The sequence below is a fragment of the Gobio gobio genome (genome assembly GCF_949357685.1).
Source record: "Gobio gobio genome assembly, chromosome: 2".
NCBI lineage: Eukaryota > Metazoa > Chordata > Actinopteri > Cypriniformes > Gobionidae > Gobio > Gobio gobio.
In genome coordinates this window covers 50,935,385-50,953,485 of record NC_137098.1, presented here as the reverse complement: position 1 = coordinate 50,953,485, position 18,101 = coordinate 50,935,385, and the positions used below count along the sequence as shown (strand labels likewise).

Here is an 18,101-nt window from a genome sequence, read left to right as displayed (position 1 = left end):
GCTGCAAAGGGTGTGCCAACTCCATATTAAACCCTACGAATTAAGAATGGGATGTCTTTAAAGTTCATGTGCATGTAAAGGCAGGCGTCCCAAAACTTTTGACAATATAGTGTATGTATTTTCCTTTCAGTTTATTAATTATATTAATATATATCAATTATAAATTATATTAATATTGTGCATCTCTGTTTATCATCAAAAGGCATATCTTTATTTATATAGCGTGTTATACAATATATATTGTTTTGCATTACTGTGATAAACAGGAAAACAATAATGCATATTTGTTTTATATTTTGGCATCTGAACTACTGATTTGAATATCTCAGAATCCTGTTTTCTCCTACAGTTCTTCATGCTCATACTCATCATCTTCCTGGCAGAGCTGGCGGTGGCCATTCTGGCGTTCATATTCCGGGAGCATGTGAGTATTATTATAGCTGGATATCATCAAGCCACCTGTAATATACCTCTGCTCTCACTACAATTCTCTATCTGTGGATCAACAGCTCACCAGAGATTACTTCACCAAGGAGCTGAAAACACATTACCAAGGCACCAATAGCACTGATGTCTTCACCTCCACATGGAACGCCATTATGACCACAGTACAATAACACTGAAAACCTGTGCCCAGGTCTACTAGTACACAATAATATCATTCAGGACGTTTAACTGACTATTGGTGTCTCCATAGTTTGATTGCTGTGGGGTGAACAGTGCTGAAGACTTTGATGATCAGAGCCTCTTCAGACGGCTGAACCCGAGCAGACTAGTGCCAGAGGTCTGTTGCCAGAGGAACGATCTGATGATGAGCAAAGAGGAGTGTCTCAAGGGAATTATGCCAATCCGTAACAAGGTCAGCAATGAGTTTACAAATTAGGAAGTAAATACATGCATCAAGAAAGTTACAGTTGAGTAAAAGAAGGATGGAAGCCAAACATATTTTATTGGAGAAAAAAGGGTGTGGTATATAACCCTGTTTGCATAATAGCTCTCAAAATGAATGATTTGAATTTCAGTCATATATGACATATAAAGTCATATTCTATCAATATAGATAATGTTAATTTGGTCACACTTTAGATTAGGGTCCAATTCTCACTATTATCTAACTATGAACTATTAAGACTTTTGCCTCAATAAACTCCTAATTACTGCTTATTAATAGTTAATAAGGTAGTTTTTAAATTTAGGTATTTAGGATTAAGAATGTAGAATATGGTCATGCAGAATCTGTGTTTATATGTATTTTGTAAGTACTAATAAACAGCCAATATCCATGCTAATAAGCAACTAGTTTATATTTATAGGATTGGACCCTAAACTGATTCAAACCATTTTAGAATGACAACACAATGAGTGATGAATAAATGAGAAATTCAATATCCATTGAAGCAACAACCTTTTGCTCTCTCATATTGAAACTCGCACTTCTTTGAAACAGGGCTGTTATTCAGCAGTGGTGGACTATTTTGAGACATACATCTATATGGCTGGAGCCCTTGCTATTGTGGTGCTGACTATTGAAGTAAGGTTATGATTTTAATTATTCTTATTAAAGTCAAAGTATGATGTGATCAGTTTGCACTTGGAATGTGAAGGCAAAATGTTGCCTTTTGGTGCGAGTTGTGATTGCCACCTAGTGGAGAGAGTAAGAGTAGCTTTGCCATGAAATGTTAATGGCTGTCAATGTAGAATATTTGAAACTGTATTTTCAGTGAACTCTTTACTAATTTTGTTTTTCTTTCTCTTTCATCAGCTCTTTGCCATGGTGTTTGCTATGTGTTTGTTTAAAGGAATCCAGTAATTATCACATACAGTAAGGACATTTTGAGGAGGAAGAACATGGCATGGCATGGCATGGACGACAATTTTTAAATAAGAAAAGAAGAAAACACTTGTATATTTGCATCTCTATGTTGTTATGTTGGAATATCTGAGAATTGCCAAAAAAAGTTTCGTACTTCACAGCTGGGACTTTGAGGTACTTGTTTGTGAAAACAAAAGTACAAGTAATTCGTAAATTAAGGGTGGTATCAATGGAGGGACGCCTTGCACTGATATTTGGTGGAATATTTATAGATGACAAAATACTGATTTCTACTAAGATGTTTTACCTCTTATCTACAGTAGATTGTTCATCACTGCTCCAGAGCCATGCTAAAAAACCTCCACCGTGTGAATGGATGCGTGTCTGTGAAACAGAAAAGATTGGTTTGTGTGTGTGTGTGTGTGTGTGCTTGTGTTTCTGTATAAAATCCGAGAGGCCAGCAGCTTCTATAAAATAATGTTTTGTGAGTTACAATCGTGAATATTTTATGTCATTTTAGCAAAACTGTGGTGTATTTGTGTTGTATCTATTGTACGCGACATTGAATGATATTAAAAAAAGAAGAAAAGAACATCTGGAGAGCCTGTTTGCATTGTGTTTCCCTCCATGGGAGGAATCTGGCTTTTCCCATAGCTAACCTAACCATTCTAGATGAAAGCTTTCAGTATATTCATTTCGTAGCACATACTGAATACTAAATAAACCAAATATGGTTTTAAGGAATATGTTTATAGACGTTGAATGTAATTGTACGATTCAAGTGTAACTCACATCTCCAAAGTGGTGCATAAATATTGCATAAAAAATGAAAATATTATCTAGGAAGCTGGATTTTAAATAGGAAAGTGGTTTACAGTTCAAAGAAAAAGCATTGCAATTTGCTTTCTCTGCCTCCAGTTATAAAAGATAAATAGCCTGGGCAGTGCATTGCTTCTCAAGACTCGTGTGACTGCAAGAGGCGCACACACAACCTAAAATGCACATTCTCTGAAATTGATGGACAAATCACTGATTCTTGAATCAAATGATATGTATGGAAAGATGAATAGTCCCTGTTCCTTTTTTAGCATTTTCCCCATGCTTGTCATTAGATTTGCTGCCAAGCATTGTTACACGTTCCCGGTTTCACAGACGATACGTAAACCTAGTTCCAGACTAAAATGCATGTTTGAGCTGTTTTAACAGAAAACAACTTGCTCTGACAGATCTTAAAATATGTCAGTGCCATTGTTTTGTCTCAAGATGCACACCAGTATTGTGTTTTTCTAAGGCACATTTATGAAAAGCTACTTAAATGTCCTAATTGAACTAAGGCCTAATCCTGGCTTAATCTAAGCCCTGTCTGTGAAACTTGGCCATGATTTAAAATAAGACGTCTGAAACAGTGCCATTAAACAGCACTTCAATTGTAAAAACAACTGATTTTGCTCAATGTAATGTTTAACTTTTAAAAAGGTAAACACATTTTTTTTTGTCAGCTATTTTTCACCTACTAGGCGGTAGATTTTGCATGCCTGCAAATCACTGAACAGTGGACACAACCAACACTGCATGATATTCTTATGCTTCTGAATTCTTTGGCATAACCAATGTAGGTCATGCAACACTCTACTAATGAGCTAAGTACAGTAGTCGAATCAGATCTATCAATCAGAATGGGGGAAGCAAAATTAATAATTACTGGTCTAACACATTCTGCATATAAAACAGATGTCCACTGACTTGTTAATGTACATGCTCAGCTTTATGTCAAGGATTTCAGCAAGGTTCTTGCTACACATAAATGCTGTAACTAGTGAATTTTTAAATATTGTAAGGAAAACAGTGGGTTTATATAAAATTATGCTTTATTGCATATCAAAGATCACCCTGTAATGAGAAAAAAAAGCAGATTTACACAGTAGTTTCAGACAAAAAACAAGTAATCATAATAAATATTTAGGCAAGTACACCTATTAAGCCCACTTTCAACTTTGAAATAAACACACATACAGTATATACAGAATTTTAATTACACTTTTAGTCGATACTTTAAAATCGCAGAAATTAACATAGAAAGCAAATATTTATATTTCATTTTGCCCATCATTTACCGACTAAACTAATAAAAATGTCTGAACACAGATTTGAGTGGGTCTGAAACGTACACTTTTCCTTTATTCTGACAGTCCACCATCGAAACATCACTTACATCCAACTTCCTGTCCAACAACTGTATTTCCTTCTCCACTTTGCGCATTTTTAAGGCTCTGTATGCCATTTCTTGCTTTCTGTTGAAGATCTCCACTTGGAGATACTTTTTGTATAGGGTCTTAACATCTTCCACAGGTTCCTTAAAAAAGAATGCATTTTATGTCACCAAATAGTACTGTAATGCCCTGCCACATACTCTTTATTAAATATAAATGGTATTTATTAAGCATTTATTATATTATTTATTTAATACTATGATAATTGATACCCCATTACAAACTCAAATAACCAGAGCTGCAAACTTACAGAGTCCAGCTCATCATCTGATAATATAGGTGGCGGAAGGAGGTTCATTCCATGTTCAGTCACTGAAATGAAATGATATGAATGATGTATATTTGCTGCAGTATTGATTTAAAGAGACAAAAGTAGAAAGTGGTGTGCATACCTTTGACATAACTGCTGCAGCCGGCCACATCTCCTGGATCAGAGCAGCAGCCGCCAACTATGTGCTCTATGATAGGACCCTCCACATCGTTCTCAGGGGCCATCTCCTCTTCATCTATGTACTCCTCTTTTGTCGGGACTGGGAGTAGTCCCATCGTCTTCAGGGCAGCCTTTCTCTTGTTAGCTAAATTATGTGCATCCTTGAAGTTATTCAATTCAAAAACACTTCAAAACAAATTTTGAGTTTTTCATATAGACCAGGGTTTTTCAAACTGGGCCCAGGCCACAAGGGGGTGCTAGGGGTCTGCAGAAAATGTCACAGGAAGAAAAGTGTAAAACATGTACAAGATATAGGTTTGGTCACAATTTCAATCTGCTTTCCAAGGACTCACCAAAGATCATTAGATTTATCTTAATTTATATTGACAGCCATAGGTTTTTAAACCCAGAAATGTTTTAAACAAATCTGTGTTGTACTGCACATGCTTTCAGAAATATTTTGTATTAATTTTAGAGTTTCTCCTCACCCCTTGCAAGTCACTTGGGGTTTTAAGAACTTATTATCTCTAAAGCTGTGTGGGGAAAAATATTTATTATATTATATATTAGTGCAATATATGGTTACACTTTATTTTAAGGTGACGTAGTAGTTACAATGTACTTACTCAAATAAGTACTGAATTAACTATATGTACTATAGAGTTACAGTTAGGGTTTGGTTTAGGGTTATTTACTTGTAATTATGCCTAATTTACTGTTATTGCTATGGTAAGTACATGTAATAATGTGTAACTACGTCACTTTAAAATAAACTGTCACCCAATATATAACTTTGAAAAGGTGTTTCTCTTTATATTTATACATTTATACTTCAGGTTTATACAGCTGACATGACTCAAATTAGTGACTAAAAAAAGAGATATGCCTATGATATTGTTTAGAAACAAAAATATCCAGATAATATTTGAGTACATTTTAAAGTTGTTTAATTTTGCAAACATGTTGTATTAATATTATGCTTACTATTTTCACACACACAGTATAGATGGGTCGTTATATGTTAAAACAGGGGTTTTCAAACTTTAGGATGCCAAGGACCATCAAATATGATGAACCTTTTATGAGGGACCCCCTTCCTAAAATCCATATTTTTATGTATGGAAAAAAAAAACATTTAAACTGTTAGATAAATAGTAAGTGTGACATTATAAATGCAACATATTGTTTCCAAACTTAAATTGGCTATACTTAATGTTGGATGTATAAACCTGAAGAAAAACATTTTCAATTAAATATTATTTGTATAAGCAACTTTCACAATAAATGTATTTAAGCATGCATCTTACGTACTGCGTTAAGAATACCACCTTACAACCCCAGTGAGCGAGATAAAGGGGACTATATTGAGGAAAATCTCACTAGAAAGATAAAAAGCAAATAGATACAATTCTGGAAAGTATGTATACGGCAAGAATGTTTGGTAGACTTTATCCATTTTTGCTTTGTCTTTTTATTCTCTGAAATTTTCTTGGGGCCCCTTAAAAACTTCTGGAGGACCCCTGGGAGTCCCCGGACTCCAGTTTGAAAACCCCTGAATTAAAACATATAGCTGCCTTTAGCCTATATTTTAGGAAGGGAGTCCCTAACAAAGGGGATTATCTTTTTTACAAGGCCATTGGGCTGGAATCACAAAAAGCGAAAAACCCACGACCTACCACTTTGAACGATGTTCTTGTATTTCGTCTTCACTTGCTGCCACGTTCTTCTGGGTCCCATAGGGTTGGAACTGTAATTGAAATGTGGGCGTGACAAAAAGCAGAATTCGAGAGAAAACTGCCTAGATATTAGATTCATACACGAGCTGTCAACACAGCACCGGCTTCATGTATACTGCATTATGAACTTAGTGCTCTCCCAGACTAATTGCATGTAAAACATACTTACGCATTTAATTTGATAGATATTTTTCGCCACGCATCCTGACGGACTTTTGCAGCCGCTATTGTATTCCCTTTGGTTTTTATTAAATGTTTAACCTCGTTATATCCTTCAATTAGAAGTTGCAATTCAGTAGGGCTGAAATATGCAGCACGCTGTTTAGACATGGTGTTAGTTGGGTTAGACGAACTTCTCAATCCTCACACGAACCCTCAGTTATTTTCATTAAAAAACAGTCTTCTTGAAATGAAATCCGAGATATATGTTGGAAGAACCGAAACAACCCCACTCAATCGAGCCAGCTCAATCCGGGATATGTAAACTAATCCGGGCTTTGTTAAACCACAGTCGAAGAACAGGACCCAGAGGATTGTTTCTTGCCAAAAAACATCAGACATATATAAATGTTTGCCCTAATGTTCAAACTAATGCACAACAATAACGTTTAAAGTTATTTACGCCGTCAGAAAAAATGGTGGCTGCCTGAAACGATAAGCTGATTAGCTGTTGTGTATGGTTGTGTCTAAAAACGCGTGAGCTGGCTATCTAGACACATAAGGAACGTGGCATTAACCATCCCAAAATGCTGTCTAGGTAGGTGGCTCACTAGGTTTCTAGACGCAATCTATGGCTCACAGTCGTTCTTCCTCAACAGCAGATGGCGCTACGCGACCCAAATTACAAGAAGACTGTGTGGCACTACACGTGAAGAAGAGACGAATTTCTTCTTTCCTGTCAGCTGGCTCTTTGGCGTAAGGAATGTGTGTTGGGATAATAAACAAAATTCTGTGACATTTTTCACTTTCAGTCTTTACACCATACTGGACCAACAAATGAGATTATGGTTGAGGCGTGCTGAGATTTAAGGGCCGTAAACTGGACACCGTGAAGGTTAGTTCATAAATTGGAGTGGCTAGCCTAACGTTAACTGCTATCGTTAGCGAGTGTGTTTTGGATTTACAACTCCAGACTGGGCATATTTTGAGTAAGACGCTAAAATATGGCCTGCTTTTATTAATACATATAAATAATAAAGAAATGAGAGGGACTGGTCATAAGAAATTAACTGAAATTTGAGGGATTGATCATATGATAGTTTCAGAGATTTATCGTATAATAAATAAGTTAGAATGATTCAGCCATAAAATAAGTTATTTGTAAGTAAATTGATCAATAATATGATAAAACACTATTCGAACGAACAGTCATAAATTGTCTTTAGATGAATCAGGATATTATAGATTAATCATATATCTGATACCAATTAATTTATTAATCCATTAAATTCCAAATAATCTATTATCATATACAATAAATTAATTGGAGTTTGGATTAAATATGATACATTGACATATGAACAAATATCAATTAGAACGAACAGTCATAAATGATTGATCCATCCAATTACATTTAATATAATAAATGAGAACAAACAATAATCGGATTAATTTGTAATTAGATGCATCAGTCATATAGTAAATTCATTGGTAAAAATCATGTGCAGTTATTATATGTTTTTGTGTGGATGTTCATCAGTGCCGTTTGTGTCTCCTGTAGTGGTTTTAGCTCTGGACAGGCTCATCATGTGTGCAGCAGTGAAGTATGGTTCCCGGGGCCCTGCTCTCATTCCCCGCATGAAGACTAAACACCGGATCTACTACATCACCCTCTTCTCTGTGGTCCTGCTGGGGTTGATCGCAACAGGGATGTTCCAGTTCTGGCCTCACTCCATTGAGTCCTCTGCAGAATGGAGTCTGGACCGCCGTAGTGTGCATGACGCGCCTTTGGTCAGGATACCTGTGAGCAGCCCTATTCCTGAGAGGGGTGACCTGAGCTGTCGGATGCACACTTGCTTTGATGTGTATCGCTGTGGATATAATCCCAAGAATAAAATCAAGGTGATGCACAGACAAAAAAAAAAAAAAATTATTATTGGTTGACGTTTATTAGGTTGGATGTCATTCCAGTCAAAATGCATTGATCTATTAATCGTGTTTGTCCACAGGTGTACATATATCCTCTTCAGAGATTTGTGGATGAGGTAGGGGTGCCCATCAGTAGTACTGGCCTGTCTCGAGAATACAACGACCTGCTGAGCGCCATCTCAGACAGTGATTTTTACACTGATGATGTGACTAGAGCGTGCCTGTTCATACCCTCCATTGATGTGATGAATCAGAACTCTCTACGGATTCGTGAAACTGCTCAAGCACTGGCCATGTTGCCAAGGTAGATCTAATATTTATTCTTCAATATCTGCAAATCAAAACACGTCTGCTCTACAGCGACCTCAATGTTATTTTAATAACAGTTGTACCTTTCTGCTTTTATCTATTATGGTGTCACTTCTGTCTCTCTTGTGAGCTATTATTTATATTTTAGCTTTTAGGAACGTATCAGCTTTTTTTGATTTTGTTTCAAGCTATATATTCAGCATGTTTATATGATACTTTTTCAGGTGGGACAAAGGCATGAACCATCTGCTGTTTAACATGCTTCCTGGAGGACCCCCTGACTACAATACAGCTCTGGATGTGCCCAGAGACAGGTGAGAGTTAGGTGTCTTTAATAACAGACACACAAAATTGTTTAACTTGACAGGAAGTCTGAATGTTCTCAAAAAATATTGACATTATGTACAACATAATTCAGAAGTTTGGGGTCAGTAAGAGTTTTAAAGTAATAAAAAGTGACCGTGAAGACTTTCACATTGTTACAAAAAAAGGGCTGGTCCTAATACAATTTTTTGAGGTTTTAAGCTTTGGTAGTAATCAACACCAAATATTGGAGCTTCGGAGGGAGGGGGCTGAACATATTATTCTCTTTAATAAAGGCAGGAATCTTGAGATTCTCAGTGACATGCCTCACATGGGTAGGGCTTATATGCTCTGAGAATGGACACTGCACTAGTGATACAAAACACACAGGTCTGTTACCAGTAACAAGCTCCTATATTTGGCAGTAGATTAATTTAGATTGATAATAACAGGTAACTTTGCTAATAAGTGTATATATAATAAGTAATAATCATAAATGTTTCTTGAGCACCAAATCTGCATATGAATGATAATTAGGGTTGGGAATCGTGAGAAATTTTCCGGTTCCGGTTCTGGTTCCGGTTCCGCCTAACGATTCCGGTTCCGATTCCGGTTCCATTAAAATTATTAAACAAATACTGGTAAAGGAAAAAGGCACAATACGCAACTCAAACAATCTATTTTGTGTTTATTACTTGCTCTACAATTAATTTACAGGTTGGAAATGTCAAAAAAGTCCTGTACATATATTACAGTATTAATTAAGCCATTCTTGCAACACATTTTTTTTCAAATGAACACCTCTGAAATTGTCTTATTACATTTTATCTCTGTGTCTCTGAATAAAACCAAGTTATAAATTATATTTATTAGTTATATTTATTAATTAGTTGTATATTAATTTAATAGTAATTCAGTTATTCAGTGAACTTGTAAATAATAAATTGCAATTCAGCATTACAAAGGTAATTGTGCCTAAACGCTTACCTAAACCATGGTGACTCAACGGTTGACAAATATATATATATATATATATATATATATATATATATATATATATATATATATATATATATATATATATATATATATATATATATATATATATATATATATATATATATATATATATAATATATATATTAGGCCTTTCACTATAAATCTGGTATAAGCCCTGTGGCACTCTGTGCTGTAGCAAATATTTTGTCAAATTGCTAGTGCAGCCTCCTTTGCATGTTATTAACTTTTCACATGTTACATTTTGCTTCATTATCATTCATTCTTTGGAAATGAATCCATACTTGTGACTTTCTCTTCGCCATGCTGGTGGTCAACGAGAAAATATCTGACGCAAAACCGTGAATGTGTAGCGCGAGGGCTTTCAATGCTGAACTGCGTTGCACTCCTGGAAGCGGCAGGCAACGAAATTAATATTCATGATGAGGTGAGCCAGGGTTGCCAGGTTTTCACAACAAAACCCGCACAATTGCTACTCAAAACTAGCCCAAAACAAGCCCAATCGCGTTTCAGGGGGGCTTCTCTGGTAAAATTCGCATTTCCGGGGCTAAATATCACATATTTGGAGTCGCTTCAACCCGCGGACATGAAACACAGCCCGCGGCAACAGTGGAAAACGGGAAAGCGGGAAAACCACGGACTTGGCAACACTGGCTGTCACTCGCTATTAAAGGATACGCTTCCAGCGTTTCGCACACACATTGCACCAGAACCGTTTTCGGAACCGAAACTTAGGAATTTCGCGCGGTTCTGGGATTTTTCAAAAATCAGTTTCGGTTCTGCACAAGAACCGGTTCTCGGTTCCCAACCCTAATGATAATGGCTGCTGAAAATTCAGCTTTGCCATCACAAGAATAAACCATATTTTAAAATATATTGAAGTCCCCACAGTAGTCAATAATTATACCTTAAAACTCAACTTTGATCACCAAAATGACATTTAAATTTCTTCATGCATTTTTTGTCCTGTGAAAAAATGTCTTTGTGCCTTAAAATAGCTTGAATGCAACTCTACACCCTTGCTTCATTTAGTATACGCAGATTCATTAATATGCAAATTAGCTTCACCTCCACTCACTCACATGAACTCAGAGTTCCGCTCAGTCTACTTTACTGAAGTAAACGCTACATGTCAACATTCTCAACCAGAAACTGATTCAGAAGAAGTGGAAGAGTGAATTATACAGGCTCGTATAAGTCGATGTTTCTGAATGATAATGCGTATCTCTCTCTACAATGTCGTTCACATAACAGTAATTCATATGATTAGCCTTTTTCTTGACTAGAACGTTATCAAACAAGCTAATGATGTGATGCTAATGTTACATAAAACCATGTTCCCGTTCAATATCTCAGAGTCAGACAGCTGCCTTCTAAAATTCTGTATCCTTAGAAATGCTTTTAACAACTTAGAACATCAGTGGAGAAAGGCATATATTTCATCTTAACAATGTAATATACATCTTATACTAATTCACCCACTATATTGCTATATGAACCCAATTTTTCATATGAACAACAATACCGGGATAACCTGGCTTCTCTGGACACTCCCCTGCTTCGCAGCATAGTAATGATATGCTAAAGCCGCCTGCACATTGACGTGATTGGTTACAAGGTAGTTTGTGACGTAAGAAACACCGTTGATTTAAAACCTAGTCTTTTTTTCACTGCAGTTTTAAGGAGAAAATGCTCAGCAATGGTGTTGACTTATGAATTTGCACGTGGTTTGTCTTAAATCATATTAAAAACACAACATAGACTTATAAACAACATTAAAAACTTGATGTTTACCACAGGGATCTTTAAAATATAATATTTAAAAAAAAACATTTTTTGCTGTCTTTATTGTATTTTTGGTCAAATAAATGCAGCCTTGGTTGGTGAACATAAGAGACTTCTTTCAGGAAACATTAAAAAAACAGTAACACCTTTATTTTAGGGTTCAATTCTTGCTATTAACTAATTGCTCATTCGCATGCATATTACTAGGAAATTGGTTGTTTATTAGTCCTTTATAAAGCACATATTAATGCCTTGTTCTGCATGACTTTATTCTACACCCCTTAATCCTACCCAATACCTAAACGTAAACACTACAAAAACTACCTTACTAACTATTAATAAGCAGTTAATAAAGGAGTTTGAGGCAAAAGTTGTAGTTAAAAGTGAATATGTGTTCCTCATACTAAAGTGTTACCAAAAAAAATCTAACCAACCCCAAACTTTAGAACGGTAGTGTTGTGTCAGATAATCTCTATACTTGATTAGGTATTATGCATATTGTGAGGACAGTATTCAAATCCTCATTAATTTATTTGTCACTTTTCACTTCACTATTAGAAACCCACAGAACTATTTTGGATAACTGTTTCTTATTCTGGGATGGTGAAACCTAAGAAAGATTTGTTTTCTTACTTTTCATTATTCACATTGTCATTTTTATTTTGTTTCAGAAGCAAGTGGTGTTGAATGTGTAGCTAATATGAAATGATTTATGTTTCTTCATTAAAATCCGCCCTGAAAACACTAAACATGAACACTCCCAACAACGCCCAAATCTAATACCAAGACTAAAGTTATTTACAGCTACTGTTGTATTTGATGTTGATTTGATTTTAGAATTGATTGCCATAATTGTTCAAATTAATTTCGGTTAAGTTGCAGTCTTAGGCATAAATTCCAGAGGTTAAAAATTGTCGCTGAATACAAAGATCAACCTTTGATAAAGTTCAGATGTAATGTCTGCCAGTTGAGGGCAGTGTTGTCTCTATGATTGACCTTGTGGCACAGCAATGTCACCTGACTGAGAAGCAATAATTGCTCCCATATCCTATCTTATATTTTTTTGATCTTAAGATAGTTGCTCACAGAAGATTGCAACAAAGCACTATTTTATCTCTTTAGGTTAGTGAGAGTGGATTGACACATGGATGTCCATAATGACATTGAACCTCATCACTATCAGATTGATGCCATGCTTAAGCAATCCATGTTGGGGATTTATTTATGTGTCATTTCTGTGTTTCAACACTCATGATATTATGAGATAAATTGGAATGCTTACAATATATAATTAAAATAGACATCCATCCCAACAAAACAATTCACACCGATCAGTTTCACAGAACTGTCCCTTTCAGATATAAACCCAAACTGTCACCTTGACTTTTTAACAATTACATTTTCTAATATGTATTTGCGTCTAATGTATGCATCATCATCCTAGTCTGTTCCTTAGATCAATAGATCAAAGATGCAGTGAGAGTGATCATGAAAGAAAAGAACACACTACTGCCTAGAGCAGGCAGACAAACATAATCTTCTGGTATTTACTGCAACATAGGTCATGTTTCTCAGCCTATTACTTGGCCGATCTTTTGCTTTCGGTGGAAAAGGTGAGTTTTATGTACTAGAAAGCCCTGAAATGATGAACACTTATCTGGAGCTATAGGGAATTTCCTGGGCTCATCCAGCTGTGCTCCATTTGGCGTGCAGCCTCATCAGAACCAGCTGCCCGTATGTGCATATGTGTGGGGTGAGATAAAAAGACAGTGTATGTTGCGTGGCCATATTTGCTGCTCTCCCTATACTCGCTCCGTTCCCTCAAACCGAGCGGTGTTTGAAGTTTTATTGACTCATCATATAACTTGGACGCGAAGGCAACTCTGTTAAATGCTTCGGAGTGGCATGTTCGCACATTTGTCATGTAAAACCAGATTAAGGACGTGTTTTATCTTCAGCGCCTTTTGCAGATGCTTGCGGCGACAGAGTTGTCATCTTCATTGCGTTTGTTTCACAGAGCCCTGCTGGCTGGGGGAGGCTTCTCCACATGGACATACAGGCAGGGTTATGATGTCAGCATCCCCGTGTATAGCCCCTTATCTGCTGAGGTGGACCTTCCTGAGAGGCAACCAGGGTGAGATCCTGCTCATCGACATTGATTAGCTGGTTTAGATTTAATGATAGAAAATGGCATCAAATAATATGCATTTGCTCCAGGCCCCGGCGGTACTTCATTCTATCATCTCAGACGGCCATCCATCGGGAATACCGCGTGGAACTGGAGAGGCTGAAGGAGGAGAATGGGGAGGCCCTGCTCCTCCTAGACAAATGCAGTAACCTCTCTCAGGGTTTGGCCTCAGTCAGAAAGCGCTGCTATAAAGGACAGGTCTACGACTACCCACAAATCTTACAGGTTGGCATCTCTGAACATCTATTCATATTAAACAACATTCAATTCACATTGAATTATTATACTAGAGTATATTTTAAATATCGCAATTTACATTGCATACATTATCATCTACTGGTTCTGATTCCAAATTTTATTAAAAACAAATTATTAGTTATTTCTTCTGATGACTGAAACTCCATGAGTTTCAGTCATCAGAGAGTCTTAAATGATAGATGTGTAAATAAAGCCCATCCTGCCTTTTGAGAGCTAATGTTCTTAGATTCTTTTAAGGTTGCACCCAAAAATGAACCCTTATCGTCGTTCTAAACCCGTAAGACTTTTGTTAATATTCAAAACACAAATTAACATATTTTTTATGAAATCTGAGAGCTGATAGCTTTCTGTTCCTACATTGACAACCTACGCAACTACCACTTTCATGCCCCAGAAAGGTAAAGACATCATTAAAGTAATCCATGTGTTTCTAGTGGTTTAACTTCAATTTTATGAAGCGATCTTGTAATATAAGAGGTCTTTGCCATTAAAGCATCCTGCAAGTTTCATGAAAACGTCCTCCCAATTATAAACACTTCATTTAGCGTGAGACTTTGATGAAAAGTGATACATCATCGCAACATAAGCCCCGCCCACTGCCACTCAGTCACTTAATGGCTGACAACTGTACTGTTTTGTCATGTCCTGTTAAACAGCTTGTTTGTGCCTCTGGATTTCAGAAGGGCACCCACCTCAGGAACCTCAAGTGGATGGTATATTTTTAATGGCAAAAAGGATTATAGGATTTTATGTTTGTTCGGAGCATTTGAGTGGCTATTGTTTTGTAAACAAGGCACAGTGTAATGGAGAGTTCGCTAAGAAATTTGTGTTGAAAGATGAAGCAAGCAACCAGTATTTGATTTGATAGCAGCTACATCTTAAACAATTTCATAATGCTTTTTCTTTAAGTGACAGTTTTATATGGTTAATGTTTTATAAAATACTTATTCCCATGCAATAGCGAGGTGGCATTGATACTTTTTTTTAATGCAACGACATTAGACAATCATAACAGTGGCCATTTACTACTATATATATATATATATATATATATATTACATATACACACACACATTTTTTTGTACAAATACATTTTATTACCTCAAGGAATATATTAAAATAACAAAGAAAGATCCATGTCTTGACCCCTTTAAAGCTTCAACCCATCCAGGAGTGATCTTTACCACCGCAACACATTTCTCCATCAGTGTAAGCAATAGAAACAAACGTTGTTCCTGTCCACCACGCTCATCTCCCGTCCAGCCCTGTCTAGACAGGAAGTATGCTTATCATCTGGGCTGGGTGCTGCAGCACATCTGGGAGACGTTCCACAGTGAGGAGGAGCGGAGGCCAAATCCCTGTGAGAGCTTTTCAACACAAAGCCCCTCTAGACTCTGATCCTAGTACCTTTCATTACAACCCCTTCATTTACACCACACACCTAGATCACACTACTGTCTATGTTACAGCATCACTGAAGAGGTCTGGGAGTGTATGGTTATTAGAGATAACACATGTGTCCCCTGTGTGTTCCGTAGGAGTCGTCTTTCTGTGTGGTTCTCCGCGGGGCCCGTCTCGGACAGGCCACTCTCAGTGACGTGCTGCAGGCTGGATGTGTCCCTGTCATCATGGCTGATTCTTACATTCTGCCTTTCTCTGAAGTACTGGACTGGAAAAGGTAAACCTCAAAATCCCAGTGTTGTCATTAATAAAGTTAATACGGTCATTTACCTGACTTACTAATCACCTTATGAATATTTAATGAAGAAAGCTATCACTAAATATGTAATGCTTAACAGATCAGTAGTTCATAAACATCCAGATGAAAATATGACAAGCACATGCACAGCAAACAAAAGACTTGCTGCCATCTTTAATCGGTGCAAGTTAAAAGTGCAAGACAATGGCATGTCTGTTGTTTTCTCTGTTTGTTGTGCATGTGCTTTTGTTTTTAATATTCATGCATGTTACACAAATAATATTAAACATATTAAATATTTTTTAGTATTTAATATGTGTGTACTTGCAGGGCATCCGTTGTCATTCCAGAAGAAAAGTTGCCAGAGATGTACACTATTTTGAAGAGCATCCCTCACAGACAGGTGGAGGAGATGCAGAGACAGGTAAGAATGTGATTACAGCATTGTAGTCACAGAGATAATGTCCATTCATTGTGGTGTTTAATAGGTACTTTTCAGTTTTTGAGCTGGATTTTGGGTCTGATTTGGGTCTAATTGACACTTTTTGTACAATTAATTTACTGCGAAAGTTTAAGCTGAAGTACAAAATACACTTGGAGCTATTTGTGGAAAAAATGCTCTAACAACCCTCAACCCACTGACAGTTATTAAACCATACCAAATGCTGTCAAAACTGATGGCTGAGTTCAATAGCAGCTGAGTCATTCTCAGACTACATGCAAGCAACTCTCTCAGGTTTAATACAGGGTGAAGGCAAGGTTAAAGGAGTCACAACCTCTCTTCTCCACTACATTCTTCCTTTCAATGGAGTGCTAGCTCCACTATGAAAATAACTGTTAGACAGGTGGGTTAATGCCAAAAACAATATTCCTGCAAGTGTGTGCTTTTGATTCTCTAAAGATGAAATTTCTCTCGCCATAGTAAATCATGATGAAAGCTAATTTTAAGTATTAGTGATGTATCTTTATCCAAACAAATTGTTAACCGCACACTTTCTCTTTAATTTTTTCCCTTCAGCTTTTTCAGCTGTACATTTATATTAAAGTGGCTAAACCACATGGAATACATGTAAAGAGATATTTTGGTTTCACTCTGTTATAATTATGGTCTATATGTTGCCATGTAGAATACACTATGGTAGCCATAATTAATAATAATTGTATTCTGCTTCTATTGGCTTTTTGAAGCCAATTGAATATTTCTCAATCTCAAGTTGAATATTTTTTTGTGAGGAGAATGTTGTAGTTTAGTTCCACAGGTTTCTGGGTGGTGTTAGGACTTAGTGTGCAGAAACACATTTTGTGCTGGAATTATGACATGGCACAAAGCCAGTGAGATATCAGCCCACACTTGAACACATCTTGATCCACTCGTTTCTTACTAGCCTATACCACCTCCAGACAGCAGAGCGATTGTTTGACTGCCATTGTACAAAAGAACCAGTTCTTGATGTATACCTTACTTGGATTAAAAAAATAAAACTTTATAAAACTACTTTTTTCTTGATCTTGCCAGAAAACAAACCCCTTGAACTTTCAGGGTAGGACTGCATTTTATGCAGAAATCTGCAAAAATGCAGAAGTGTTGTAGACTGTTGTGAGGAATAGGTGTAGAGCAGCTTTTCTGCATTTTGGCCAATAGAGGGAGCAGCCAACTACTGTACTTTGTGGTATGATCTCCAAGTTTTTCTGCCTCCAGTTTGTGTGCGTGTTTTACACAGCGCTTCTTACTTTTGCCTAATGGTCATTTAGTATTCTGAGTACAGGGTGTTATTTGTTGTATTGGTAGTTATTTAGGACAAAATAATGCATTAAACTGCTGAATCTACAGTGTGAAATTTACAGCGGGACCAGTATAGTCAGATTCCCATAGCGAATGAGCTGGTTATTTTTAGTGAATCAAAACCATGCATTGCAAACTGTCCAACTGATTCTCCATGATGAATGACTCTTATGAACCTGTTTCCAGAACTAATGAATTTTGTGAGCCGTTTTTTTTTTTGTTGGTGAATCTCAACCTTCCAGTGCAATCAGTGAAGTCCAGCATATTCCTAAACTAATGACTTGTAAGCTGAATTTAATTTTAAAACATGTAAATTAACTTTCTGTGTTACATTGGTTTTAAAGTGTCATGAACCTACCCCCGAGAGATTCATTTTCTTTTCCTTTGTAAAAATTGAGTGTTCATCAGTGAGATAACGGGGA

General features: G+C 36.6%; 3 protein-coding genes across 6 annotated transcripts in view; 2 read left to right on the top strand and 1 right to left on the bottom strand.

Moving 5' to 3' along the window:
* Positions 1-2,387, top strand: part of tspan18a (tetraspanin 18a) — a gene marked incomplete at its 5' end in the record, with an annotated part of 38,514 nt that extends 36,127 nt beyond the window's left edge. For all 4 annotated transcript variants that reach the window (XM_079808602.1, XM_079808601.1, XM_079808603.1 and 1 more), the window contains 5 exons: positions 350-424; positions 510-608; positions 698-859; positions 1,448-1,531; positions 1,763-2,387. In XM_079808602.1, the coding sequence (XP_079664728.1) occupies positions 350-424; positions 510-608; positions 698-859; positions 1,448-1,531; positions 1,763-1,810 (468 nt within the window). In that variant the 3' untranslated portion in view covers positions 1,811-2,387. The remainder of the gene's footprint in view (positions 1-349; positions 425-509; positions 609-697; positions 860-1,447; positions 1,532-1,762) is intronic.
* Positions 2,388-3,665: 1,278 nt separating this feature from the next.
* LOC307143476 (uncharacterized protein) lies at positions 3,666-6,925 on the bottom strand. The gene is made up of 6 exons (XM_079845085.1): positions 6,419-6,925; positions 6,190-6,260; positions 4,476-4,658; positions 4,334-4,395; positions 4,026-4,166; positions 3,666-3,703 (listed from the first exon to the last, which is right to left on the bottom strand). The coding sequence occupies exons 1-6, from the start codon at positions 6,577-6,579 to the stop codon at positions 3,692-3,694; spliced, it is 630 nt and encodes a 209-aa protein (XP_079701211.1). The 5' UTR covers positions 6,580-6,925; the 3' UTR covers positions 3,666-3,691.
* Positions 6,926-7,092: 167 nt separating this feature from the next.
* The window catches only part of ext2 (exostosin glycosyltransferase 2), a 33,228-nt gene continuing 22,219 nt past the window's right edge, over positions 7,093-18,101 (top strand). The window contains exons 1-8 of the mRNA XM_079810563.1: positions 7,093-7,303; positions 7,970-8,310; positions 8,418-8,641; positions 8,871-8,960; positions 13,769-13,885; positions 13,969-14,164; positions 15,736-15,875; positions 16,227-16,320. Coding sequence (XP_079666689.1) covers positions 7,996-8,310; positions 8,418-8,641; positions 8,871-8,960; positions 13,769-13,885; positions 13,969-14,164; positions 15,736-15,875; positions 16,227-16,320 — 1,176 coding nt within the window. The 5' untranslated portion in view covers positions 7,093-7,303; positions 7,970-7,995. The remainder of the gene's footprint in view (positions 7,304-7,969; positions 8,311-8,417; positions 8,642-8,870; positions 8,961-13,768; positions 13,886-13,968; positions 14,165-15,735; positions 15,876-16,226; positions 16,321-18,101) is intronic.

What these genes read in the sequence shown, in the direction of transcription:
- LOC307143476 (XM_079845085.1), bottom strand. Translation starts at nt 6,579, where the DNA reads ATGTCTAAACAGCGTGCTGCATATTTCAGCCCTACTGAATTGCAACTT. An exon ending in ATATCTATCAAATTAAATGC is followed by an intron (nt 6,261 to 6,418) that starts GTAAGTATGTTT and finishes TTTCAATTACAG; the next exon opens with TTCCAACCCTATGGGACCCA. An exon ending in CAGATGATGAGCTGGACTCT is followed by an intron (nt 4,167 to 4,333) that starts GTAAGTTTGCAG and finishes TTCTTTTTTAAG; the next exon opens with GAACCTGTGGAAGATGTTAA.